The sequence below is a fragment of the Dermacentor silvarum genome, chromosome 6 (genome assembly GCF_013339745.2).
Source record: "Dermacentor silvarum isolate Dsil-2018 chromosome 6, BIME_Dsil_1.4, whole genome shotgun sequence".
NCBI lineage: Eukaryota > Metazoa > Arthropoda > Arachnida > Ixodida > Ixodidae > Dermacentor > Dermacentor silvarum.
In genome coordinates, this window is record NC_051159.1 from 83000649 (window position 1) to 83027287 (window position 26639).

At 48.4% G+C, this 26639-nt stretch overlaps 1 protein-coding gene across 4 annotated transcripts in view; it reads left to right on the forward strand.

The window, feature by feature from the left end:
• The window catches only part of LOC119455681 (uncharacterized), a 106565-nt gene that overhangs the window by 48451 nt on the left and 31475 nt on the right, over positions 1-26639 (forward strand). For all 4 annotated transcript variants that reach the window (XM_049668945.1, XM_049668947.1, XM_037717107.2 and 1 more), the window contains 4 exons: positions 49-196; positions 7435-7568; positions 22168-22385; positions 24898-25104. In XM_049668945.1, coding sequence (XP_049524902.1) covers positions 49-196; positions 7435-7568; positions 22168-22385; positions 24898-25104 — 707 coding nt within the window. The remainder of the gene's footprint in view (positions 1-48; positions 197-7434; positions 7569-22167; positions 22386-24897; positions 25105-26639) is intronic.

The following is a 26639-nucleotide window of genomic DNA, read 5'->3' on the forward strand; positions in this document are numbered from 1 at the left end:
CTTTCGTGTTTTTTTTCTGTGGCTTACAATCATTCGCACTGTGTGCAGGGCAAAGGAATGTTTTCTGTGAGGCTCAAGAATGCTGAGGGCACCAAGCAGGGTCAGGCTGCTACAGCGCTGTCTGTTGTTTTTCCAAGCAAAGAGGAGCAGGCTGCCACCTCCTTCATCGTGGAGTGCTCTACGCATAGTGCAGACTGTGAGTGTTCAGTTTCTACAGTGCAGCAAATTTTTTACTAATAATTTCATGTTTACTCTAAAAGAGCTAGCAACTGTGAGTGCCTTGGGAAATTATTTTAAAATTTATTTATTTAGTATATATACCCTTAGTGCCAAGAGGCACTACAGAGGAGTGCAGTTACAGTCGGTACAAAAAGAAACATAGAATAAAGGCTGCATTCGTGTAAGAGCTGTACCCCCAACTTGGCAGCCCAGAACGTGAAAAAAGAAAATGTTGAAATGAATTTGAAGATACTAACCGTGCAACTAACTGAAAAGAGTGTTGCTGCAACTTGTATGCATGCATGCTCTTGGATTCTGAACATATGGTGTGCGCTGTCTTTGGACATTGTAGTGGAAAGCTTTCATGTTACGGCATATCTAATGCTAATGCCATGGAGGGCACTGAGGATGACTGTATATATTGTCACCCAGCTAGTACAGCTAGAATAGTTGACCACCAACAGATAGGCAAAAAACCCGTTAGCCTTTAATAATGGCTGGACCTCGGAGAGCGCGCGTGCAATCACGAACTTCGTCGTTCTCGCCTCAAGGGGCCAGTGTCGCCACGTGCCAACTTATTTCGCGTCAATATGAGTGTGCCGCCGAACAGAACCTGAGCAGCACTGACAGCGACAGCAGTGAGGACTAGACGGGCACCATCTGTGTGGCATGCATGCGTGAACAAATAAATGCCTTGTAAAAACAGCGTTTCGCGTTTTACACTCTGAAATCACCAATATTACGCATGACCAGAAAAATGACCGAAATTGCCCACCTCCTTGTAAAGGTTGCACCTCATCAAAAGTGCGGCAAAAAAAATGCGGCTATTACACAAGAATATATAGTACCTTCATTACACAATGTTAGCTGAGGAATTCTTGGAATGTTCTTGGTTAGCTACAATGGCAACATGTGCAGGAAAGTAATTGACTCTTCAGGTGTTCGGGGTAAAAGTGATTGAAAGAAAGTGCCTGATCTCTTATGGAATTCAATCCTTGTGACTATGTTCTAGGCGAGGTGGAATGTTGTGGGAAGGGAAAATCGGTTTGTTAAATAGGGAAGGATGATGGAATACACAAAGAAAATAGCACAGATGGGTGACTTTACAGTAGCGTGTTATGGCGGTAAGCCGAGCCTGGATTTCATGCTGATTATGCTGCCAGCGTTGGTAAAATTGAGACATCCTTTTGTATTCATTGGCACACTTACTGATGTTGATACTTCAATCAGAAATTATTAAATAAACATTGATGTACCTTAACCGAGAAAGCCGTATGAAACAAAAAGCAAGTAACTCTGTGGCTACCGTATTTACTGAAATCTAACGCGCACTTTTTTTTTTCAATAAAACTGGTCCAAAAATCGCGTGCGCGTTAGACCTAAATCTGCGTTGCCATACCACCATCGGCATTTCAAAATGGCCGCCTCGTACGGGCTTCGAGCCTAGCTGCCGTAGCTTCCTCCATGTGCTGTACGTGTGCTTGGGCATTAATCTACCATCTGTCTTCCCGTTTTCTGCATTTGCCCTATCAGCACGAAGTGCAGAGTTTATTGTGATGCCGCATTTAAAAGGAAAGTGATCATGTGAGCGGATACGAAGAGAAATCTGGCCGCGTCACGGTAGTTCGGAGAATCTGAAACTTGTGTGCGGGACTCGCGCAAACAGGAGAGGATTTTCGTCAGTAAAGCAATGCGGAAGGGTTTCAGTGGCCTGAAGCAAGACGTATTCTACGACTATCCACTTCGGCGATACGATCGCCTCGGCCCTATCTTGGAAGCGATCTGCGACGGGGAGTCCGCGCACGCTTTGTTTTTGCCGCTTATCGTTCGCGTTGCAGCGGGAGATGTGCTAGCGCAAAGGTCAATTCGCTCGCCGTTGCTGCCGTGCTTCGTCACTCCAGCGTTTAGACAGCGAGTTTCCGCTGTTTCCGCGGTCATCGAGCAAGATGTGTTCATGTTTGCTTGTGCGCGCGACACCATGCTTGTTAATGTAGTTAGTTAGCGAATGTTTATAGTACGTTTATACGGCCAATAAAATGTACTATCCTTACTTCGTATAGTTGTCTACTAATTTGCTACCGCAATCAGTGCTTTGCCTTTAGGGCGAAACTGCAACATTTTTCTTTTTAATTCATCGCAACTTTAGTGCATTGGGAGTAAATGTTTTTTTTTCCGAATGAGAGAAAGCTTTATTCCTTTTTTTCTGTATTTTGGTGACAGAAAACGGGTGCACATTACAATCGAGGGCACGTTAGAATCGAGTAAATACGGTATACCTAACGAATTTACACAAACCATGTGACCACGTACCATTGCCACCATGTATTGTATTCAGTCCTTTTCCTGCTCTAAAGAACTTGGTATGTTGACGTGTTGCCATCATACAATGGCAGCAAGACCTCCAAGATTGGTGCAGCTTGCTTCAGATCTGCCATGGAGCATTTCAAATCTTGCAGGCAGGGCATCTGGAGCAGGCACAGCCTGTTTACTTAATGTCAGGTGCTATCATCTTTCAGCCTTTTGGAGTTTTCATCGTATGACCATGGCCTCCAAGATTGCACGTGCTGGCAGGCTTTGCTCCGGCCATTTCATTTGACATGTTTCCCAACCAAAAAGTGTAATGCGGTGCATGCGCTCGGTGGCCCCGAGATGGCGCTGTTAGCATAGGGCTCTAGTGGCACGTGAAGGCGACCGTAGAAGGCAGACCACACAAGATCTTGTAGCGCCAACTGACGCCGCAACGCAGCGACCCCAAGATCGCCGCTCTCGGCTTGACAGCCGAGGAGAATAAAGTTGGGCGGCGCGTGCTAACGGCGCAAGCATGGCACGCGCCAGTCCGTTCTAAAGGTCTGCTGAGCTGGTCCTCTTGGTCGGGCGCTCCGCGGCGACCCCTCGGTTTCTTACATTGGTGACCCGGACATGATCCTCAGAGTATCAACAAGGACCGATTCAGCATCGCCTGCTACCGAGCCCTGCCCGCGGCCATGGACCAGCTGGAAGAAGAGTGGCGCCCACTGACGCTCGACGACCCTTGGCGCTTGCAACTGTGGCCCTACCGTCCGCACAGCCCTATCGTGTGGTTCGCGCAGGTAGACGCACAGCTATACGTTAATGGCGTGTCGTCGCAGCTCTGGCGGTACCTACTCCTCAAGCGAGAAATTCCCACCGACGTCTTCTCTCGTCTTGACCTTCCGTCATCAGACCAGAACATGTACGAGGGCCTCAAGACCGCCTTCTTTCAACACTTTGGCGTACCAGTTCCCGATCACTTACGCAGCACGACACAGTTTCCTTCAACGGCTGACGCTTCTGAAGGAATGGCTCAAACTACGTCGCCCTCTTCACCATCGGCGCCGGGTGAACGCTGCGCCACTGCTCGCGAATCTTGCGCCGCACCTACACCACAGGAGCCACTGTGCGGAGACAACAAGACAACTGCGCCTCCCGCGTCTCGTTCGTTCCCCGACGACGAACAACCTCCCGTCACACTGCCCGCACCATCAACTACACAACTCGTGAGCCCGCTAGTCCTCAGCAACGACCACCTTGCATTCACGCCCGAGCATACCAAAGAGTCGGCATGCACTCCACCCCCACCCGAGTTACATGACGTCCCCAGTCCAAGCCGTGGAGATGACTCAGCAGCGAGCCGTGCCGTGACGGCTGTCGAGACGCATATCAGTCCACCTGTTCCGAGTGAAATCCTGCGGCAACACTGCGGTGAGACTGGTCCGCCAGCTATCACGTGCACTGCACTTCCCAGCTACGCCAGCGTCTTTCCCGTGGAGCCCTTGTTCGCCTGCCCCCTCTCGCAGCACACGTTCAGTGTCTCGGCTTCAACGCCCGAACGACACTGCCTTGACGTTTGGCCACAAGGATGCCTCCTCGGCTTGCGGTGCTCGGCGTCGGAGAACTCGTGCCCAGCGCGGCCTGCAGCCCCGCTGCTTCGCTGGTTTTCGTCGCTGCGTCCACCCAATTTTACACAGGTGCCAGGCCGGACGCTGCTACCGCGCACTTCGAAAGCGCCCGCCCTCAACACCAAGCCTATGTTCATGGGTCCGACTGTCATTCACACGTTGGCACCACGCTAACTTCGATAGAGCGAACCGGGTCCCGTCGTTGCGGGCTTGTCACCACGGTCGCAGCATCAGCGGGGGCCGGATTCGATGTTGCTGTCGGCGCCGACGCACCCCACCACCGTCTTCACCGCTTGACCAGCCCAAACTTGGACGATGTCATCGTGGCTGCCGCGTTCCCTGCACCCTTCTGCGATCGACCGTCCAAGCAGACCGACCAGGCAACATCTGCACCTGCAGCTTGGAACGCGAATGGCGTCGCGCCTGCGCCCTCCGCGATGCAGGGATCATCAGGTCAATGTTCCTCAAGCTGCCGCCACCAAAACCTCGTCCACTGCTGCACTCCCAGGCCAGGCCACCGTAGTGAATCGCGCACATTTCGCCGTTCCGTCTGGGCGGGGGGCCCTGTAGCGCCAACTGACGCCGCAACGCAGCGACCCCAAGATCGCCGCTCTCGGCTTGACAGCCGAGGAGAATAAAGTTGGGCGGCGCGTGCTAACGGCGCAAGCATGGCACGCGCCAGTCCGTTCTAAAGGTCTGCTGAGCTGGTCCTCTTGGTCGGGCGCTCCGCGGCGACCCCTCGGTTTCTTACAATCTCAAAGTGCGCATTGCTCCACTTTTCACGTATGAGGAAGATTTTCACTAGATATGCCCCAAGCAATTTTTCAGCTCTGCCTTGACATTCTGCCATTTGTCATTTCAATTGTCTAGTCATGTTGTGCCTGTATTTTATCCTCTACCTTTATATATCCTTATCCATTGATGTTGTATGTATCTATAGTTTGTACTTATGTTTGGTTATTATTTTATTTTTCTAAAGAAATCATCTGTTGGCTCACACATCATTCATTGTGAGTTTGTAGCTTATTGTAGATAGAAGAGTTTAGTTGCTGCCTGCCTTTTTTTTCTTTTTTTCTTGCCCTTTGCATTGTGGCGATTCTGCAATTGATATGGCTATTTTGTATTTTCGCATATGTACGCCAATTCTGTGGAGCAATTACTATTATTTTCAAGAGTGTAGCTTTTCCTGTTCTAAATTTTTGTTTCAGTTGAACTTTTTTGTATTGACTGTATTGATGTTTCGTGCTATGGGGTGATGTGAATAATGCTTTTGTTATGTTGGGGCTTTTGTTAGAATTAATTTTTTCGTCTTGTTGAATATTGCTTGTTTTATATTGATAATCGTAACTTCCCCCTTAGCCATTGCGTTCCTTAATGCATGTAAGGTATTCATAAATATATAAAAAATAATTGAATGTACTGTAAGCAGATACGTGGAACAGCGAACTAGTATTTTCTAATTGGTGCAATTAGAATTTTAGTCCTTACTGTTTATGGCTATGGCCCGAGTGGTGTTTAATGTGTACTAATAAACAAGTAAATACACTCGAACCTCATTATAACAAATTTTAAGGAGAATCTGCATTATTGTGTTATATCCGTTACTTTGTTGTATCCATTATTTCTCTACTTTGATGGTCTATCAAAATGGAACAATTTATTTAATCAGCGCTATCAGTTAGGCTTGTCGCGGTCGAGCTGCACATGGCAGATAACCCAGCGCTCCACTGTGTGATCGAGGAGGCAAGCAAACTTCACCACGCTGGCTTGTAGCCTCCGAGATAGCAGCGATGCTAATACGATTTAGGAGGCCATGCCCAGATGGCTGAAGAGGGAGAAGTGAACGCTCAGCCTGAGTGCGACCCCCGAGATTGCATCGGGGATATCTGAGGCTGGGCCTAGCTGCGGCTGCCTGCGCGGTGCGTCATAGAGAAAGAGTTAAGTGAATACACTAATCAGCATGGCCATACGTACTGTGCAGTATAGCACAACTCGCACAGTCTTTGGCATGAGCCCCGACATTGCGCCGAGGATATCACGGAGGCCACGCCCAGCTGTGCTTGCCTGCGCAGCTGGTCGCACAGTAGAAATTAATAAACTAATCTTTCCCACCGACGTGCGTGCAGCATATTCGCGCAGCCAGGCATGCGCAAGAGAGAGGTCAGTGGAGAAGAGTGATAGTGGGCTGCTGATTGTGCGCGCGGCTGTGAGAAAAACCAGTATGCGACGCGAGAGTTTTGAACTGCTGCGGAAAGCGATGTACTCTGCACGCACCGGTCAGGTATTTTTTGGTTTCGGGTACGAATCTAGTTCGTTATATCCATTGCCAGGACAGTTTCACTTAGTTAAAACGAGGTTTTAAATACATGGGTCTCTATGGGGATTTCAAAGGGAATTACATTTACTTGATTATATCCCGTTTTGTTGCAATGAGGTTCAAGTGTAATTGCATAATTTATTATTGTACGCTCCGTGCACAATTTCTCGCTCTATCGAACCTTGAGACTGTAGCACACAGCAGGCAATGGCATGTAAACTCGCTCAGCAGAGCACATGGATTTTCTTTAATACACAGATAAACCTTTCATGAGCTTGCTGCACCTTAGCTGAAACATTCTTTGTGTGTTTGCACATTTCAGTGACACTTCACCTTGAATATTCGCCTTTGAACTGACATACTTAATCCTGCAAGTTAAGTTTGTCCGTTCGCTAACAAAGCCAACACTAAATATACATGTAACCAGCAAACTTTGAAGTGTAGTGCGTTTCCGGCACACTGCAATTTTTGCACAGATATTCCACTTCTACATACCCACGTGAATGTAGTGCGAGTATGTGTGCAGCAGAAAAATAAACGCATTTGAGAATAAATAGGCACCAGCACGCACTTTACCCCTCGCAGACTTTCAGCCGTCATTTCCAAATCGGTAAGGGATCATATTTAGCAGCACAAGACAATTTTTTTCTAGCCTCATCCAAGCTGCAGCAACAGTAGCAGAGTGCCCGAAAGCCTTCTTGATGCATGAACCACTGAACTTGCTCTTCGTGCAAATGGGACGGACGAAGCAAAAATTGTTTGGGCATGTTCCACAGTATTGTTGTGGCAACAGATAGTTTTGGAGATAAGTGGGGCCGTGGCATACAGTAAACTTCCAATAATTCGACTCCGCTTAATTTGACATTTAATTCAGTAATGTAACGGCGAGGTTGTGCTGTAATTGCCCAGTGACAATTCTCAGTGCCCCGGTGATTCATAATGCCTTTTGATTGTAAAACTGCATTCTTCCTTTCTCTACAGGCCTCACTGTGCAAGCCAAAATGGAGGTGAAGTTGGATGGCTCCCTACTCACTCGCAAGATTCTGGCAGGAGTTGGCCTTTGCGCATCAGTTGAGCCACCATCACTAACACTGGAACATGTTGGCACATCCAAGGTATGGCTGGTTTACGTCTCTGCTTGCTTGTTTTATTTGTTTAGTTAGTCACCTAGGTTCATTTTCTGTTTGATTAAAGAAATTGGCAACGAACATGGTGACGTCTTTTATTTTTTTATTATCTTGTGTGGATTGCTGCCACGGTTCCGGGAGCAGGTCCTGGAATTCGGAATGAGTCAAGGCTAAAAAAAAAAACGGCGCAATTTGTTCATTTATTGTTTTTACTTTAGGGGTGTGTGAATATCAAAATTTTTGAATATGAATCGATTAAGAATACTTAACCCTTTATTGACGAGTGTTGCCTGCAGGCAACATACCAGACAAAAAATTTTTTCATGCCAAGTTTCAGTATTAAGTACAAAGTTTCTGGCTGAATGTCTTCGGCCAACACTGAATGACAGGCAGCAAGCGTCATATGTTGGTTTAGAGCAGGAACGCTGGACAAGGAAGAAGTTTAGCACGCACCTCGCTGTCTTTTGAAAGAAGTCACAGGAGACGGGCAGATGCAAGATATCATATCACATGTGTGGTGTCACACATGTGATGTATAGCAAATGAAATGTACACCTATGCTTCACGTGTAATGAGTTGTCGATAAAAATTGAAAATGAAGCCTTAGATGGCTTGGGGTGAAGCCCACTTCCAGTTTCCTGGCTGGGGTTTTCCCCATATTGCTAAAAAAAATTTCCACAAAATAAAAAAAAAAATTTTGTGGATTATGCTTATTCTTGATGTGTTTTGTACATTTAGATAGAAAATAAACACGTTTTCTGTCCATTTATGTCTCGTCCTTAAAGGGTTAAGCTTCGAATATTGAATGGAATATTGAATAAGGATGTACACATGCATTTATTAGTTGGGTTCATTTCCTATGTTGAAACATTGCAATTACATTGTCAATGTTGCAAAACTGAACTAGTAAGCCGTTATACTAAAACATCGTATATTTGGCTCATGTTAACTTGGAAAATTGAGTAATTCTCACTAGCTGTTCTCGCCAACCTGTTCCTTATTATACCACATCAAATGCCCGTAAACTCTGAGGCATGTGACCCTGTGCCAGTCATCACACTTGCTGTCAACCAATAAGCTCAAAATTTAGGGTGGCGCTGCAAAAAAAAAAAAAAAAAAAAGCCTTTTGTTATTCAGAGGCTGGCTTTCTCGCAAAGTTCAGACATTTAGTGGCTAAGTGTGCTTTATAGGCGAAATTTTGCCAGCAGCACGAAATTATCACAAACTTCAGCACAATATCGCCCTAATATTCTTAGATTAGATAGAAACAAATGCTAAGAACAGTGTTTGCTCCCGCACAGCCAGCAATAGATTCGGTTTGATTCAAATATTCGTATCCGGACCGAATATTCAAACATTTTTGAATATCGATTTTTTGAATCAAATACGAATATTAAAAATATAATATTCGAACTTTTCTAATATTTGCACACCCCTATTTTGCGGGTGTGGGTTCCGCGGACCCTCAGAAATGGCTTCCTGTGGACCCCCCATTGGAGAACCACTGCACTATTCATTTGGCATGTGGTGACTACAGTGTAAGCGGTCAGCCAATACATTAAGTTAAATCGTGACATGGTGGGGGATTCATCGCGACTATATTTAAACCAGAGTTGCTTGTTAAGTGGGTACGTATTAACAAGGTTTTACTGTACGTGCATACTGCTTTTAACAAAATGCAATACAAAATACCTGCGATAGCGCAGCTGTCAAAAGTTGTTTTAGGTTGACTAGTCAGTAGGCTTTTTATTACTGGGCAACAGTGTAGTACTGGGCACTGTTAATAAGCTGGTGCATTGCTGTCAGAAACGAACGTCTTAAGTGCCATTGAGCCAGCTACTTCCGGGGTTAGCATGTAGCTCTCCTGTCATCACCGGATCAGCTGTTTTAGAATATGATAACACCATACTCCAAACATTCACATTGTTTCCTTTGAAATGGCTGAATGACAGTTGGGCACTCATTGGGCAATTCACGAATTGTTCCCTTTTGTCCCTGAACTAAACATGCCATTTGAATTGGCCGCCATGCCAACAGCTAATTGCCCAAGCTCTGCAAATCCTGCGCCATTTTTTTATTTATAAAGGTGTCAAGAAACATGCGTTTGTCAAAGTTTTTGCGATGTAGGATGGGCCTGCACAATATAGGACCTCTATACATTGTGCAGGAGAGGAGAGCCAGAAGTACAATTTGACACTATGAATAAATACTGCAACAGCAGTTGTCCCATAAGTTTATTAAGAACAAATTAATTTTGGCAAGTTTCATATTGATCGAATACTCAAAAACATAAGAGTACTGACAATAAAGAATTATACAAAGCGGTAATCCGATTATTTATGTGTCTGTATTGTCTGTATACCGAGACATGTGGCGGCCGAGTGCCAATGAGCTGCCACGTGTATTGCGGGAGCCGGCCTGGCCATGGATACGGACATGATGATTGACGACTCAGGAACAGTTAACATGGTGATTGTCCAGTCAGGTGCCGTGTGTCTCTGCTCCAGCAGTGATGAAGAGAGGACAAATAGGCTGGTCACGCCGTAGAGCACTTACAGCGCCTGACTTACTGGTCGCTATCTTAGCTGTTCGTCAACCGTCAATCACCACACCGGCATCCATGGCCAAACCAGCTCCCTCAATAAACATTCATGGCAGCTCATCGACACTCAGTTGTGACAAAATTGGTGATCTGGACGTGATGATCAACTGCTGAGGAACAGCTAAGATGGCGACTGTCCAGTCAGGTGCCATGCATATTCTTTACCATGTGCCCAGCCTAGTTCGTCCTCTTCATAACTGCAGTGGCACTGTAGACATTCAGAGCAGTAATCTGGTCGGGTATGTTTATTATCCCCGTTCATTAGTTACTGCTTCAGTATGGGTCATTCCACGCGAAACGTCCCAGCCCAAAAAGCGACCATCGTTGATTTTCTTGGAAAAAATTGGGCTAGATGGCTATTGTGTGAATAAGGTTTTACCAAAGTATTTTGGTCTAAAAATTTTTTTGATCACGTGAGCGCTCTTTGAAGTTTCTGAGAAGCAATAGTTGGTTGGAGCTCATTTTTCTTTATTCAAGTCTGAAACTAGGTGTAATTACAAATTTTATTTGAGAGCATTCTAGAGGCATTGTTTTTTCACATAATGTGATAACTGAATGCATTTTAGAATTTATTGCGTTTATTTGGCTCAGTAAAAAAGCAAGAAATGTTACGTTTTCAGAATTTTTTTTTCACGAACTGCGCAAATTTTTGAAATATAATATTTTTCTTCCTTTTTTCATGTTGCTATAGTGTATGCTAAAAATAATTTGAGATTCTTAAGGCATATATTTTTTCAGAAAAACACCTCCAAAGTTGGCAAAAAATGCATTTTTTGCGAGATTCAGGCCACATTTAAGCCTTAAGGCCCTCCAGATAAAAATACAGTAAAAGATTCCAAGGAGCACCTTGAGTACTATCCTGAAGAACAAGGCAGATATCAGGGCCATCAGGGCAGACATCGTGGCAGCGCGGCAGCAGCAGCGAGCGAATTGACCGTGTCGCCAGGAGTAGAAGACTCCTGCTTTCTACGTGGGGAGTAGGGAGGGGGGGTTCTACTGCGGGCGGCTTGCATCTTTAAAGAGATCTGCGTCGTGAACCGAGTCCGCTCTGCACTGTGTTTTCGCAGCTTAGTTCGCTTTGATGAGACTGCCGGCACGAAGGTCAATTCGCTCGCTGCTGCTGCCACGCTGCCACACCCCAACGTTTTGAGTGAGTTTCCACGGTCATAGAGTGAGAAGTTTTAATCATGTCTGCTTGTGCACGCGTGACTCCATGCTTGTTAATTTACTTACTAGGCCTATGTTTACAAGTTTATACGGCCGATAAAACTACTATTCTTACGTCCTATCATCATTATCGTCGGCCTATATTTATGTCCACTGCAGGACGATGAGACTCCCTGCCTTCTCCAATTACTCCTGTCTTGCGCTAGCAGATTCCAACTTGTGCCTGCAAATTTCCTAACTTCCTATAGCTGTCCACTAATTTGCTATGGCAGTCGATGCTTCGACTTTCGGGTGAAACTTCGATTTATTTAACAAAATGCGCATCTATGCATTGAAGCACAAAAAAAGTAACCGGAACGCCCACGTATTTCGTCCCACACTTTAGGAAATAACATCTCAAAATTGGTGTCATCGTAGAAATTAATTTCAAGTGGATGCGTCTTTCAAACTCGGCGGCTGCAATTCGTAAATTGCAATATTTGCTGTAAAGTAATTATTTAGGAAGTTAATTAGCAGTTGTTCATTAGTTTAATATGCGTTTCGATTCCTCGTGCAAGAATTGTCCGCCTCTGAACAATCCAGCTCAAGGACTAGAATTATATCTGTTACAGGCGATTTTTAAGAATTCCATAAATCTTAGAAATGATCACTCCATATTGTTACGGGGAAAAGGAATAAGAAATGTATTTACAGTGTATTTACAAGACCGGCAGCGGCTGACAAGATCATAGTAAGCACGCGAAGTCCCGAGCTTCGTCTTCTTCAAGTGCTCTCAAAACGTCTTCTTCATCGCTCTGTCACATGACCCCCGGCGGCTGAAGCACCGACCCGGTGCTGGTTAGGAGGCGTTCGAGTGATACGGCTTAAGACGCGCGACGTGGACTACGTCGGAACGAGGCTGAGCCACGGTGGGGTCAAGAGGGGCGATTTCGTAGGTGACGTCGGTTACTTGATGCAAGACGCGGTAAGGACCAGAGTAGCGTGAAAGCAACTTCTCCGAGAGGCCAACGCGTCGCGACGGAGACCAAAGGAGAACCAGGGCGCCCGGTGTGTAGTGGGCGTCACGATGGCGGGTGTCATATAAGCGCCGCTGATTTTCCTGCGAGTCCACAAGTCGACATCGGGCAATATGGCGTGCCTCTTGTGCCTGGATTATGGCGTCCCGGGCGTACTCTGATGTGAAATACAGGCTATCAGGCAGGAGGGTGTCGAAAGGTAGCGTAGGGTCGCGGCCAAACAAGAGGAAGAATGGAGAGAAGCCTGCGGTATCGTGGCGAGAAGAATTGTAGGCAAAGGTAACGAATGGTAATGCAACGTCCCAGTCGCGATGGTCAGCGGAGACATACATGGATAGCATCTCAGTGAGGGTCCGGTTGAGACGCTCGGTTAGACCATTCGTTTGTGGATGGTAAGCAGTAGCAAGTTTGTGTTTAGTCGCGCACGAGTGTAGAATGTCATTAACAACTTTCGAAAGAAAGTAGCGGCCTCGGTCGGTAAGGAGCTGTCGAGGGGCACCGTGGTGAAGGATGACGTTTTCTAGTATAAAATCGGCGACATCGGTTGCACAGCTTGTCGGAAGAGCCCGTGTGATTGCGTATCGGGTGGCGTAATCTGTTGCTACAGCAATCCACTTATTTCCCGAAACAGACGTAGGAAAAGGGCCTAAAAGATCAACGCCTACACGAAAGAATGGTTCTGAAGGCACGTCAAGTGGTTGAAGGCGGCCAGCAGGGAGCGTGGTCGGCTTTTTTCGTCGTTGACAAAGGTCACACGCAGCGACATAACGGCAGACGTCACGGTAAAGACCAGGCCAAAAAAAGCGCCGACGAACGCGGTCGTAAGTCCGTGACACGCCAAGGTGACCGGCAGTCGGCACATCATGAAGCTGGGCGAGAACAGTCCGGCGCAGATGCGAAGGGACAACTAAGAGTCGGTCAGGGCCGTCAGGGCGCATGTTACAGCGGTACAAGATGCCATCGTGGAGTTCAAACATTCGAAGGGAAGGGTCGGGCGTCGTTGAAGTCAGCCGTTGAATAAGGTCTTTTAAGAAGTCGTCCCGGCGTTGTTCCGCTCCGATATCGTCAAAAGCACTCAAAGAGAGAACGGTGACAGGAATGCCGGCCATAGAAACGTCAGGTGGGTCGACAGGATGGCGCGACAAGCAGTCCGCATCTTGGTGTAACCGGCCTGTCTTGTATACAACTGAGTAGTTGTATTCTTGAAGGCGCAGAGCCCATCGGCTAAGGCGCCCAGAAGGATCTTTCAGAGATGAAAGCCAACACAGAGCATGGTGGTCAGTAATGACTGTGAATTGCCGGCCGTACAAATAGGGGCGGAATTTTCCCACTGCCCAAACGAGAGCCAGACACTCGCGCTCAGTGATGGAATATTTGCGCTCAGCAGGGGAAAGAAGGCGGCTGGCGTAAGCAATAACACGGTCTTGTCCTTGTTGTTTCTGGGCCAGGATAGCTCCAATACCATGGCTGCTGGCATCGGTACGGACTTCTGTTGGAGCTGACGCGTCAAAGTGAGCGAGAACGGGAGGGGAAGTAAGCAGCCGGATCAGCTCAGTGAAAGCACGAGCTTGCTCACAGCCCCAAATGAAGGCAGCGTCTTTCTTGAGGAGCTGAGTAAGAGGGCGTGCAACGTCCGCAAAATTGCGGACAAACCGACGAAAGTAGGAGCAGAGGCCTAAGAAGCTGCGAACGTCCTTGGCGCACGTGGGCACGGGAAAGTCTTTCACTGCCCGGATTTTATCTTGATCAGGACGGACACCCGAAGAATCGACGAGATGTCCGAGCACAGAAATTTCACGACGACCGAAGTGGCATTTGGACGAATTGAGTTGTAGCCCCGCCCGACGAAAAACAGATAGGACCGTCGATAGGCGTTCGAGGTGCGTCGCAAAAGTGGGAGAAAAAACGATCACATCGTCCAAGTAACAGAGGCAGATCGACCACTTGAAACCGTGTAGGAGGGCGTCCATCATTCTTTCAAATGTGGCTGGGGCATTACATAACCCGAAAGGCATGACTTTGAACTGATAGAGCCCGTCGGGAGTAATAAAAGCCGTTTTCTCACGGTCCATGTCATCGACGGCAATTTGCCAGTACCCGGAGCGAAGGTCTATGGACGAAAAATATTGTGCTCCATGGAGGCAATCAAGGGCATCGTCAATGCGTGGTAGCGGATAGACGTCCTTCTTGGTTACCTTGTTTAGGTGCCGATAATCTACGCAAAATCGCCAACTGTTGTCCTTTTTCTTAACTAGGACAACAGGGGATGCCCATGGGCTACAAGAAGGTTCAATGATGTTACGAGAAAGCATCTTATCAACTTCGTGTTGGATGATGTCTCGCTCGGTAGGAGAGACGCGGTAGGGTCGCCGATGGATTGGGCTCGCATCCCCGGTGTTAATGCGATGTTTCACAACAGATGTTTGTCCGAGAGGACGGTCTCCAAGGTCGAATAAGTCCCAGTACGAGGCAAGGAGGCAACGTAGTTCATTGGCACACTGGGGCGGAAGGTCGGGCGCGATCATTTTCATTAGGGCATTCAAGTCTGAAGGGGCAGGAGGCACAGCAAGAGTTGCACACGAGGAGTCGTCAGCATTTAAACCCGAAATCTGGTAGTCTTCGGCCGGCGTGATTTGCGCAAGTGATATGCCGCGCGGGAGAACTTGTGCACTAAGTCCAAAGTTCACTAGCGGAAGACAGGACGTGTTGTCCGTAATGGTAATGACGGTGTGAGGAAATGCGACGTTATGCGAGAGCAGGACATCCGGATTAGGAGATACAATGTAGTCACTGTCTGGAATGGGCGGAACGGGTGAAACACCTATGTAGGTAATGGCAAGGTGAGGGAGGCGAATATGCTCTGTGGAACATAGCCGGATCGGAGCACTACTTTGATGAGGTTCCGATTTGTAGGCAGGGTCAGAAGAGGATTTTGGCGTCGGGGCGGTATAGCAGCATCACCTCTAGGTGCTGCACCTGTTAGTTTTCCGAAAGCGTGCGCCGGAAGGAGCTGGGCGACGGTGACCGACGCGATGGGGGCGAGCGGGAGGAGCGGCGATGTGGCGAAGGAGAGCGGCTAGAGCGGGCGGGCCGAGAGGAGTCGCCAGGAGTTACTGGTTGCATGCGCGGTGGGAAGCGAGAAGCAGCATGAGGCGGGCGGTCGGATGGCAGATTTTGCCAAGGGGTCGAATTCCACGAAGAGCGGCAGTGACGTGAAATGTGACCGATACGGCCACAAGTGAAGCATATTGGCCTGTCGTCGGGAGTGCGCCATTCAGTCGGGTTGCGATACCGCGGAGGGGCATTCATGTTGCGAGGGCGCATGGCAGAGGCGGACGAAGCGTAGTCAGGCCGATTAACGGAGCAGACATTCATCAAGCCAACGTTGGCCAATTCCTGGCGTACGACGGTCTGGATCAGGGAAACGGTGGACTGGCAATTGTCGGAGCCAAGGGTTGGGGTTTGGATAGGAGATGCGGCCTCGATTTCACGCCGGATGATGTGGACGATGTCATCAGAGCGATTGGGTGTGGGCAGACTGCGGAGGTCTTCGCAGGTGGACGTAGCAGCCGTGTTGGGGAGGCGGGGAAACGGGTGGGCAATGCGGCGGCTCTTGGCTTCTTCAAACCGCCTGCATTCGGTAATGATGGCTTGTACAGTAGAAGAATTCTTAAAGACGAGGAGGTGAAAGGCGTCATCTGCTATGCCCTTAATGACATGTGCGACCTTATCAGCTTCGGACATTCTCGGATCCACTTTGCGGCACAGAGCGAGCACGTCCTGGATGTATGTGAGGTAGGACTCAGTGCACGTCTGGACACGCGAAGTGAGGTCTTTTTGAGCGGCGCGCTGACGTCCAACAGGCTTGCCAAACAAATCCGTGAGCTTCTGTTTACAAATGTCCCAGGTGGTAAGTTCCTCTTCGTGGGTCTGAAACCAGACGAGTGCCGTTCCCGCGAGATAGAAGATCAAATTAGCCAGCATGGCGGTCTGGTTCCAATGGTTGCTCTTGCTCACCCGCTCATATAGTTGAAGCCAGTCTTCAACATCCGTGTTGTCAGTGCCGGAAAAGGTGCCGGGGTCGCGCGGTTGTGCCAGAATGACGGTTGGCGTGGGGGTCGACGAGCCCGAAGCATCCTCGCCTTGAGCTGGCATGGTAGATGCAGCCAAGGAGCGCCCGCTGCGTAAATCCGTCTTGAACTTGAGCCCGCACCTCCACCAAAAATGTTACGGGGAAAAGGAATAAGAAATGTATTTACAGTGTATTTACAAGACCGGCAGCGGCTGACAAGATCATAGTAAGCACGCGAAGTCCCGAGCTTCGTCTTCTTCAAGTGCTCTCAAAACGTCTTCTTCATCGCTCTGTCACATGACCCCCGGCGGCTGAAGCACCGACCCGGTGCTGGTTAGGAGGCGTTCGAGTGATACGGCTTAAGACGCGCGACGTGGACTACGTCGGAACGAGGCTGAGCCACGGTGGGGTCAAGAGGGGCGATTTCGTAGGTGACGTCGGTTACTTGATGCAAGACGCGGTAAGGACCAGAGTAGCGTGAAAGCAACTTCTCCGAGAGGCCAACGCGTCGCGACGGAGACCAAAGGAGAACCAGGGCGCCCGGTGTGTAGTGGGCGTCACGATGGCGGGTGTCATATAAGCGCCGCTGATTTTCCTGCGAGTCCACAAGTCGACATCGGGCAATATGGCGTGCCTCTTGTGCCTGGATTATGGCGTCCCGGGCGTACTCTGATGTGAAATACAGGCTATCAGGCAGGAGGGTGTCGAAAGGTAGCGTAGGGTCGCGGCCAAACAAGAGGAAGAATGGAGAGAAGCCTGCGGTATCGTGGCGAGAAGAATTGTAGGCAAAGGTAACGAATGGTAATGCAACGTCCCAGTCGCGATGGTCAGCGGAGACATACATGGATAGCATCTCAGTGAGGGTCCGGTTGAGACGCTCGGTTAGACCATTCGTTTGTGGATGGTAAGCAGTAGCAAGTTTGTGTTTAGTCGCGCACGAGTGTAGAATGTCATTAACAACTTTCGAAAGAAAGTAGCGGCCTCGGTCGGTAAGGAGCTGTCGAGGGGCACCGTGGTGAAGGATGACGTTTTCTAGTATAAAATCGGCGACATCGGTTGCACAGCTTGTCGGAAGAGCCCGTGTGATTGCGTATCGGGTGGCGTAATCTGTTGCTACAGCAATCCACTTATTTCCCGAAACAGACGTAGGAAAAGGGCCTAAAAGATCAACGCCTACACGAAAGAATGGTTCTGAAGGCACGTCAAGTGGTTGAAGGCGGCCAGCAGGGAGCGTGGTCGGCTTTTTTCGTCGTTGACAAAGGTCACACGCAGCGACATAACGGCAGACGTCACGGTAAAGACCAGGCCAAAAAAAGCGCCGACGAACGCGGTCGTAAGTCCGTGACACGCCAAGGTGACCGGCAGTCGGCACATCATGAAGCTGGGCGAGAACAGTCCGGCGCAGATGCGAAGGGACAACTAAGAGTCGGTCAGGGCCGTCAGGGCGCATGTTACAGCGGTACAAGATGCCATCGTGGAGTTCAAACATTCGAAGGGAAGGGTCGGGCGTCGTTGAAGTCAGCCGTTGAATAAGGTCTTTTAAGAAGTCGTCCCGGCGTTGTTCCGCTCCGATATCGTCAAAAGCACTCAAAGAGAGAACGGTGACAGGAATGCCGGCCATAGAAACGTCAGGTGGGTCGACAGGATGGCGCGACAAGCAGTCCGCATCTTGGTGTAACCGGCCTGTCTTGTATACAACTGAGTAGTTGTATTCTTGAAGGCGCAGAGCCCATCGGCTAAGGCGCCCAGAAGGATCTTTCAGAGATGAAAGCCAACACAGAGCATGGTGGTCAGTAATGACTGTGAATTGCCGGCCGTACAAATAGGGGCGGAATTTTCCCACTGCCCAAACGAGAGCCAGACACTCGCGCTCAGTGATGGAATATTTGCGCTCAGCAGGGGAAAGAAGGCGGCTGGCGTAAGCAATAACACGGTCTTGTCCTTGTTGTTTCTGGGCCAGGATAGCTCCAATACCATGGCTGCTGGCATCGGTACGGACTTCTGTTGGAGCTGACGCGTCAAAGTGAGCGAGAACGGGAGGGGAAGTAAGCAGCCGGATCAGCTCAGTGAAAGCACGAGCTTGCTCACAGCCCCAAATGAAGGCAGCGTCTTTCTTGAGGAGCTGAGTAAGAGGGCGTGCAACGTCCGCAAAATTGCGGACAAACCGACGAAAGTAGGAGCAGAGGCCTAAGAAGCTGCGAACGTCCTTGGCGCACGTGGGCACGGGAAAGTCTTTCACTGCCCGGATTTTATCTTGATCAGGACGGACACCCGAAGAATCGACGAGATGTCCGAGCACAGAAATTTCACGACGACCGAAGTGGCATTTGGACGAATTGAGTTGTAGCCCCGCCCGACGAAAAACAGATAGGACCGTCGATAGGCGTTCGAGGTGCGTCGCAAAAGTGGGAGAAAAAACGATCACATCGTCCAAGTAACAGAGGCAGATCGACCACTTGAAACCGTGTAGGAGGGCGTCCATCATTCTTTCAAATGTGGCTGGGGCATTACATAACCCGAAAGGCATGACTTTGAACTGATAGAGCCCGTCGGGAGTAATAAAAGCCGTTTTCTCACGGTCCATGTCATCGACGGCAATTTGCCAGTACCCGGAGCGAAGGTCTATGGACGAAAAATATTGTGCTCCATGGAGGCAATCAAGGGCATCGTCAATGCGTGGTAGCGGATAGACGTCCTTCTTGGTTACCTTGTTTAGGTGCCGATAATCTACGCAAAATCGCCAACTGTTGTCCTTTTTCTTAACTAGGACAACAGGGGATGCCCATGGGCTACAAGAAGGTTCAATGATGTTACGAGAAAGCATCTTATCAACTTCGTGTTGGATGATGTCTCGCTCGGTAGGAGAGACGCGGTAGGGTCGCCGATGGATTGGGCTCGCATCCCCGGTGTTAATGCGATGTTTCACAACAGATGTTTGTCCGAGAGGACGGTCTCCAAGGTCGAATAAGTCCCAGTACGAGGCAAGGAGGCAACGTAGTTCATTGGCACACTGGGGCGGAAGGTCGGGCGCGATCATTTTCATTAGGGCATTCAAGTCTGAAGGGGCAGGAGGCACAGCAAGAGTTGCACACGAGGAGTCGTCAGCATTTAAACCCGAAATCTGGTAGTCTTCGGCCGGCGTGATTTGCGCAAGTGATATGCCGCGCGGGAGAACTTGTGCACTAAGTCCAAAGTTCACTAGCGGAAGACAGGACGTGTTGTCCGTAATGGTAATGACGGTGTGAGGAAATGCGACGTTATGCGAGAGCAGGACATCCGGATTAGGAGATACAATGTAGTCACTGTCTGGAATGGGCGGAACGGGTGAAACACCTATGTAGGTAATGGCAAGGTGAGGGAGGCGAATATGCTCTGTGGAACATAGCCGGATCGGAGCACTACTTTGATGAGGTTCCGATTTGTAGGCAGGGTCAGAAGAGGATTTTGGCGTCGGGGCGGTATAGCAGCATCACCTCTAGGTGCTGCACCTGTTAGTTTTCCGAAAGCGTGCGCCGGAAGGAGCTGGGCGACGGTGACCGACGCGATGGGGGCGAGCGGGAGGAGCGGCGATGTGGCGAAGGAGAGCGGCTAGAGCGGGCGGGCCGAGAGGAGTCGCCAGGAGTTACTGGTTGCATGCGCGGTGGGAAGCGAGAAGCAGCATGAGGCGGGCGGTCGGATGGCAGATTTTGCCAAGGGGTCGAATTCCACGAAGAGCGGCAGTGACGTGAAATGTGACCGATACGGCCACAAGTGAAGCATATTGGCCTGTCGTCGGGAGTGCGCCATTCAGTCGGGTTGCGATACCGCGGAGGGGCATTCATGTTGCGAGGGCGCATGGCAGAGGCGGACGAAGCGTAGTCAGGCCGATTAACGGAGCAGACATTCATCAAGCCAACGTTGGCCAATTCCTGGCGTACGACGGTCTGGATCAGGGAAACGGTGGACTGGCAATTGTCGGAGCCAAGGGTTGGGGTTTGGATAGGAGATGCGGCCTCGATTTCACGCCGGATGATGTGGACGATGTCATCAGAGCGATTGGGTGTGGGCAGACTGCGGAGGTCTTCGCAGGTGGACGTAGCAGCCGTGTTGGGGAGGCGGGGAAACGGGTGGGCAATGCGGCGGCTCTTGGCTTCTTCAAACCGCCTGCATTCGGTAATGATGGCTTGTACAGTAGAAGAATTCTTAAAGACGAGGAGGTGAAAGGCGTCATCTGCTATGCCCTTAATGACATGTGCGACCTTATCAGCTTCGGACATTCTCGGATCCACTTTGCGGCACAGAGCGAGCACGTCCTGGATGTATGTGAGGTAGGACTCAGTGCACGTCTGGACACGCGAAGTGAGGTCTTTTTGAGCGGCGCGCTGACGTCCAACAGGCTTGCCAAACAAATCCGTGAGCTTCTGTTTACAAATGTCCCAGGTGGTAAGTTCCTCTTCGTGGGTCTGAAACCAGACGAGTGCCGTTCCCGCGAGATAGAAGATCAAATTAGCCAGCATGGCGGTCTGGTTCCAATGGTTGCTCTTGCTCACCCGCTCATATAGTTGAAGCCAGTCTTCAACATCCGTGTTGTCAGTGCCGGAAAAGGTGCCGGGGTCGCGCGGTTGTGCCAGAATGACGGTTGGCGTGGGGGTCGACGAGCCCGAAGCATCCTCGCCTTGAGCTGGCATGGTAGATGCAGCCAAGGAGCGCCCGCTGCGTAAATCCGTCTTGAACTTGAGCCCGCACCTCCACCAAAAATGTTACGGGGAAAAGGAATAAGAAATGTATTTACAGTGTATTTACAAGACCGGCAGCGGCTGACAAGATCATAGTAAGCACGCGAAGTCCCGAGCTTCGTCTTCTTCAAGTGCTCTCAAAACGTCTTCTTCATCGCTCTGTCACAATATAATAGCCGCCGTCTGCTACTAGCAGACAAAGAGGCTAGCGGCGGCACGTACGCAGTGCCTACTGGTGATATTGATTGCTGACTTCAAAAATTTTTTTCTCGCTTCAAACAAAATTTACTCGAATAAAAATTTCTAAATCACAAGCTAAGAGGCCGGTGCGCATATTGAGCCATCTGACATATTTTTATCTGGAGGGCCTTAAGGCTTAAATGTGGCATGAATCTCGCAAGAATTCCACTTTTTGCCAACTATGGAGGTGTTTTTATAAAAAAATATATGCCTTAAGAATTTCAAATTATTTTTAGCATACACTATAGCAACATGAAAAAAGGAAGAAAAAATATTATATTTGAAAAATTTGCGCAGTTTGTGAAAAAAATTCTGAAAACGTAACATTTCTTGCTTTTTTACTGAGCCAAATAAACGCGATAAATTCTAAAATGCATTCAGTTATCACATTATATGAAAAAAGAATGCCTCTAGAATGCTCTAAAATAAAATTTGTAATTACACCTAGTTTCAGACTTGAATAAAAAAAATTAGCTCCAACCAACTATTGCTTCTTCATGGAAACTTCAAAGAGCACTCACGTGATCAAAAAAAATTTTTAGACCAAAATATTTTGGTAAAACCTTATTCACACAATAGCCATCTAGCCCAATTTTTTTCAAGAAAATCAACGATGGTCGCTTTTTGGGCTGGGACGTTTCACGTGGCATGACCCCCATACCATTAGAACTTGACTGTTGAATTGAGCATGTTGGTGATGTATGAAGAATCATGTCACGCTTTCCTCGATCACTGGAAATGGGGCATTCAAGCTCTTTTTGCTCATTGAATGCAGCCCTTGGAAGTGTGTTGTGGCAGAGGACGTGCTACTAGTGTCTGGCTAAGAAATGGTGGCCCGTGTCCTCTGGACTTGGAGATGTCTGCTGGACCACTCTTCCACGTGAGCCCCGAGAGGTTCAGGATTCAAGCTGTGGCCAACATGGAGCTGCTTCTAAGTGTGGCAGATTCTGCTGGAAGAATTGGGACACGTGCCGCTGACACCAGGTGTGAAGGGTGAGTCAGTCTAGATGACGCATTCAAGCTATATTCTCATCTGGTGATGTTCAGTCAGTTCACTAACAGCAGTTCGCGACATGCCTGTGGAACTACAGTTGCTGACGAATGTTTTGGACGCCTGATTTTTCGGACCTACTCGATTACAGTAGCCGACCGATTTTCCGGACTTCGTGGGGACTGAAAAATAGTCCGAAAAACCGAACAGTCCGAAAAACTCACCCCCCCTCCCCAAGAGAAAAAAGTTGAGGCTTAGAGTGGCTTAAGAAAAATGTTGCAGTTTCGCCCAAAAGGCGGAGCATCGATTGCGATAGCAAATTAAGGGACAGCGATACGAAGTAAGGATGTTAGTTTTATCGGCCGTATAAAGTTGCAAATATGCGCTTACTAACTTTAGAATGGTGTCACGCACGCACAGGTTACATGAACACATCTCGCTCGATGACCGCGGGCAAATTGACCTTTGCGCTGTCTATTCTCTCGCTTCAACGCGAACGTCGAAAAAAAAACGGCGCATACGAAGCTACTGGCACTCGGCGCACGCCCTTTGTACTCATCGCAGATCGCGGGCGCACAATTCGGCCACATAGCTGATCGCTTTCAAGATGCGGTGCCTGCGCGGCAGCTCCGTTGGCAGGAGCTGCAAGAGCTGAATGCAACTCCCCACCGTCTCCGCTGCGTTCTCCCCGTGCTCCGCGAGCGAACGAAGTCCGCGCACGCCTCTGTCCGCCTTCCTCTCTCGCGTGCGGGAGATTAAATTGCGGTTGCCGGCGTACCCTCGCAAGCTTTCACCCGCACACAGCGTACGGCCCAACCGAAACTTAATAACACCCCCCCCCCCCCCCCCGGATTCCGCTTAAGTGATATGACGATAGTGTCGAGCTGACCGAACAAAAAAAAAAAAAGCAAGTGCCGCTTTTTGGCACGTTTTGTCGGCCAAGGAAGAGCGGGCATTGGCTCGGAGACGAGAGGATAGCGTGCGTCTACAAATCTTGAAGGCTATACAGGGGGGCACTGGAAGCCAAGCCAGCGGAAAATCCAACATGGCAGCCTCCAAGATCGGGTAGCGTGGCTCGGAGCGAGCCATTTAGTCCGGAAAATCTGACATTGGCACCTAGATTCGTCCGAAAAATCGGTCGCGAAAATGCATTAGCACTATGGGAATCCTGTCGGTACATCTATGAAGTCCGGAATATTCAACAAGTCCAAATTTTCGGAGTCCGAAAAATCCGTCGGCTACTGTAATCTGACTGTCGCGGCATTGCGACTTACTAAGTTGAACCAATGTATGTATAATGGCAACCAAATAAATCGGATGCCACACGGTGTGTTGCCCGATTTATCAAACTGATTCACGTCCACGATGCCACAAGCATAGCCATCGAAACAAAGTTGCTACTCATGCCCTCACATTTGTTGTAGAGGCAATATTTTAGGTTGTACGATTGCAGCTAAGACCATTTCATTGACTTGGCACCAAACTGCAAGTTTGGTTGCTAACTCAACGAAAGGATGTTGGTTATGCCTAGCTGATGGGCCTGGTGAGCAGCAAGTTGTTGCAGTCGTGGGAAGTTCGCCCTTGGTACATTGGTTCCTCTAGACATCAGAGGTCGGGTGTGAGATCATATGCATGGGCTGTACAGACAGATGCACGCATGAAGCGACTTTGGGTCGAGCACTACTACTGTCAAAACCAGATTATAGGTGAAGCTTTTCCTAAACATTTAGCTGAAAAGTGCCCCCTCATTTTCTATAGTGATCGTTGGCACAATTTCAATTGTTGTCTCATCATTATGAGGCAAGAAAAAATAGAGAAAGCTTTACTACTACCTCGGGGTGCAAAATTAGCAGGTCTTCGCTTTACTTTAGTGCTGCCTTCAAAAATGATGAGATGGAAAGTGCGGATGCAAATGGGAACGTGACGGCACTGCACTGTTTTAATGTTTCTGTGAAGAGAAAGTGAAATGGTGCAACTGTCTACTTGCACTAAAAACTTCTGTGGCCACTACACTGTTCTTACTGAACTTGACACCACTTCAAGAGCATTGTGCATAAGTGTTTGCGCTGGGTGTTCTGTGATAAACAGAGTTACCTGATAAGTATTCTGTTGAATGATTGTATTGTGGAAATCATCAGAAGTCCACAGTATGTGTCCTTAAGTTATAAGATAAACAGATTTCAATGGACCCTTCGTGTCCGCTTCAAATGGTGTATACTGTGCCTTTCTATCTGGCCATTTATTCTATTCCCAGTGCCATGCAGCCATTTGTTTTGATATGTGTCTATATTCTACAATTTGTACATTCCTGTATTCTAGAACAAGCTGTTTCACGTTGGCTCGTTCCAGAATACACACTCCGTCATCAGCTGACTTCATCCTAAACCTGTAATTTTTCTAATCTCATCACATTAATATCAAGATGTACTAATGTGGATCACCTTTAACCCTTCTACTGATCTAAAGCATTATGTTGCGTTTCACATTCAAAGCCGAATCTCCCATTGCTTGCAGCATCCTGGAAGCCACTGTCATGCCACAGGGCTTCAAAGTGACCCTTGTCAGATTGGTTGGCTCCTATGAGCAACACACTGCATCGGGTGCCACAGCATTGTCTGGTGCTTCAAAGCGCAGCCAGGCCAGTGACTGCAAGACGTTTTTGACCTTGGAGAGCAACCGCAAAGTTCTGTTGTGGGCACAAATCCACAACTTGGCATCTGAGTAAGACACACCACAGATTAAGCTCATTTGCAATTTCTTTTTGCGTGTTACCTTACCTGAACGAATTACCATACTTGCTACTATGCAATCTTTCTTTCTCACATCTCGTGTTTAAAAATGCAATGTGAACTCAGCCACAAAACAACCAAGTTCTGCAGTAAAGCCAACATCTTGATTACGGTAGGTGGTAGTGAGAGTGCAACTCAAAGTACAGAATGTAAGATATCGCACAAGGGGTTCTAACTACTATATTAAGAAAGCTTCTTTAGTGACCTTAGGTCTTATGGCTCAATCCACAACTGTAACAAACATTTTAGCATGGTTTTACTGCGATTCAGCTGCTGCGGCATGCATGCATCTGGCCCACAGGTGCAGCACATTGAACTCGTGATGGGATGTTTCAACACAGCATGGTGGGCCACATAGCTCGCCCCTAATTGTGCTGGCACATAATGTGTGCATGCACAGTAATCACACATAAGACTGCAGTTGTATGAGGAGAGTGCTTCAATTCTACTATCAATGTTGATAAAGGTTTGTAACGAAGTGCTGCTTAGACTCCATCAAAAATCAGCAATAGGTGGCATCTGTTCAGTGGCATTCACGTCTGTGCTATTTGACAAGTTCCTTCTTGCCCTCCCTCTTTCCGCTCTCTTGCTTTTGTGTGTCTATTTTCTTTGTTCTGCCTCTTGACTCGGAAAAAAAATTGGGCAGACCCCTCGTAGATGTGGGAGTTGGTGTAGGAAGCTTTAGTTCGGGACCCGCTGTGGTAGCGTAGTGGTTATGGTGTTGCGCTACTAAGCCCGAGGGCGGGGGATTGAATTCCGGCCACGGCGGCCGCATTTGGATGGGGGTGAAATGCTAAAACGTCTCTGTATCGTGCATTGGGTGCACGTTTAAGAACCCCAGGTGGTCAAAATTAATCTGGAGTCATTCACTATGGCATGCCTCATAATCAAATCGAGGGTTTTGGCATTTAGACCCCAGAATTTAGTTCGGGGCCAACTCCAATTTTTCGATTCAGATTCAGACTTCTGTTAATTCGACTCTGACAGGATGAACGAAACTGGTCGAATTATCCGGCGGGTCTAACTAAACAAAAGAAAGAAAAAAATGCGACAAAACACGCTGTCGATTCATTTGGCAGTATTTGCCTACAAAGTTAGCTTTGCCACTATACAGCTGTGTTGTGGGGGAAGCATATTAAGAGGGGAAAAGGTGCCACTGTTACGGGATGTAGCACGTGTTCATTAATTTACACACGCACATGCTCCCTCTACAGTCACAGTACGAGCACCGAGACACCTAATAAGTTTACTAGCTGAGCTTCAGAGTTTTACATAGACCCCCGCTCTTTTGTTGGCCTTAAGGGGACATGCTACTCGGAAAAGCGTTTTCTTTAATATTTGTGACAGCTCAATGAAACGTACACCATTGACAGAGCTTGAGCTCATCTTTTCATATCTGCATTTAGTTTTTTGATAGCTCATTTGGATAATTTTTTGCACACCATGCATTTGTAAAAACAATGCATT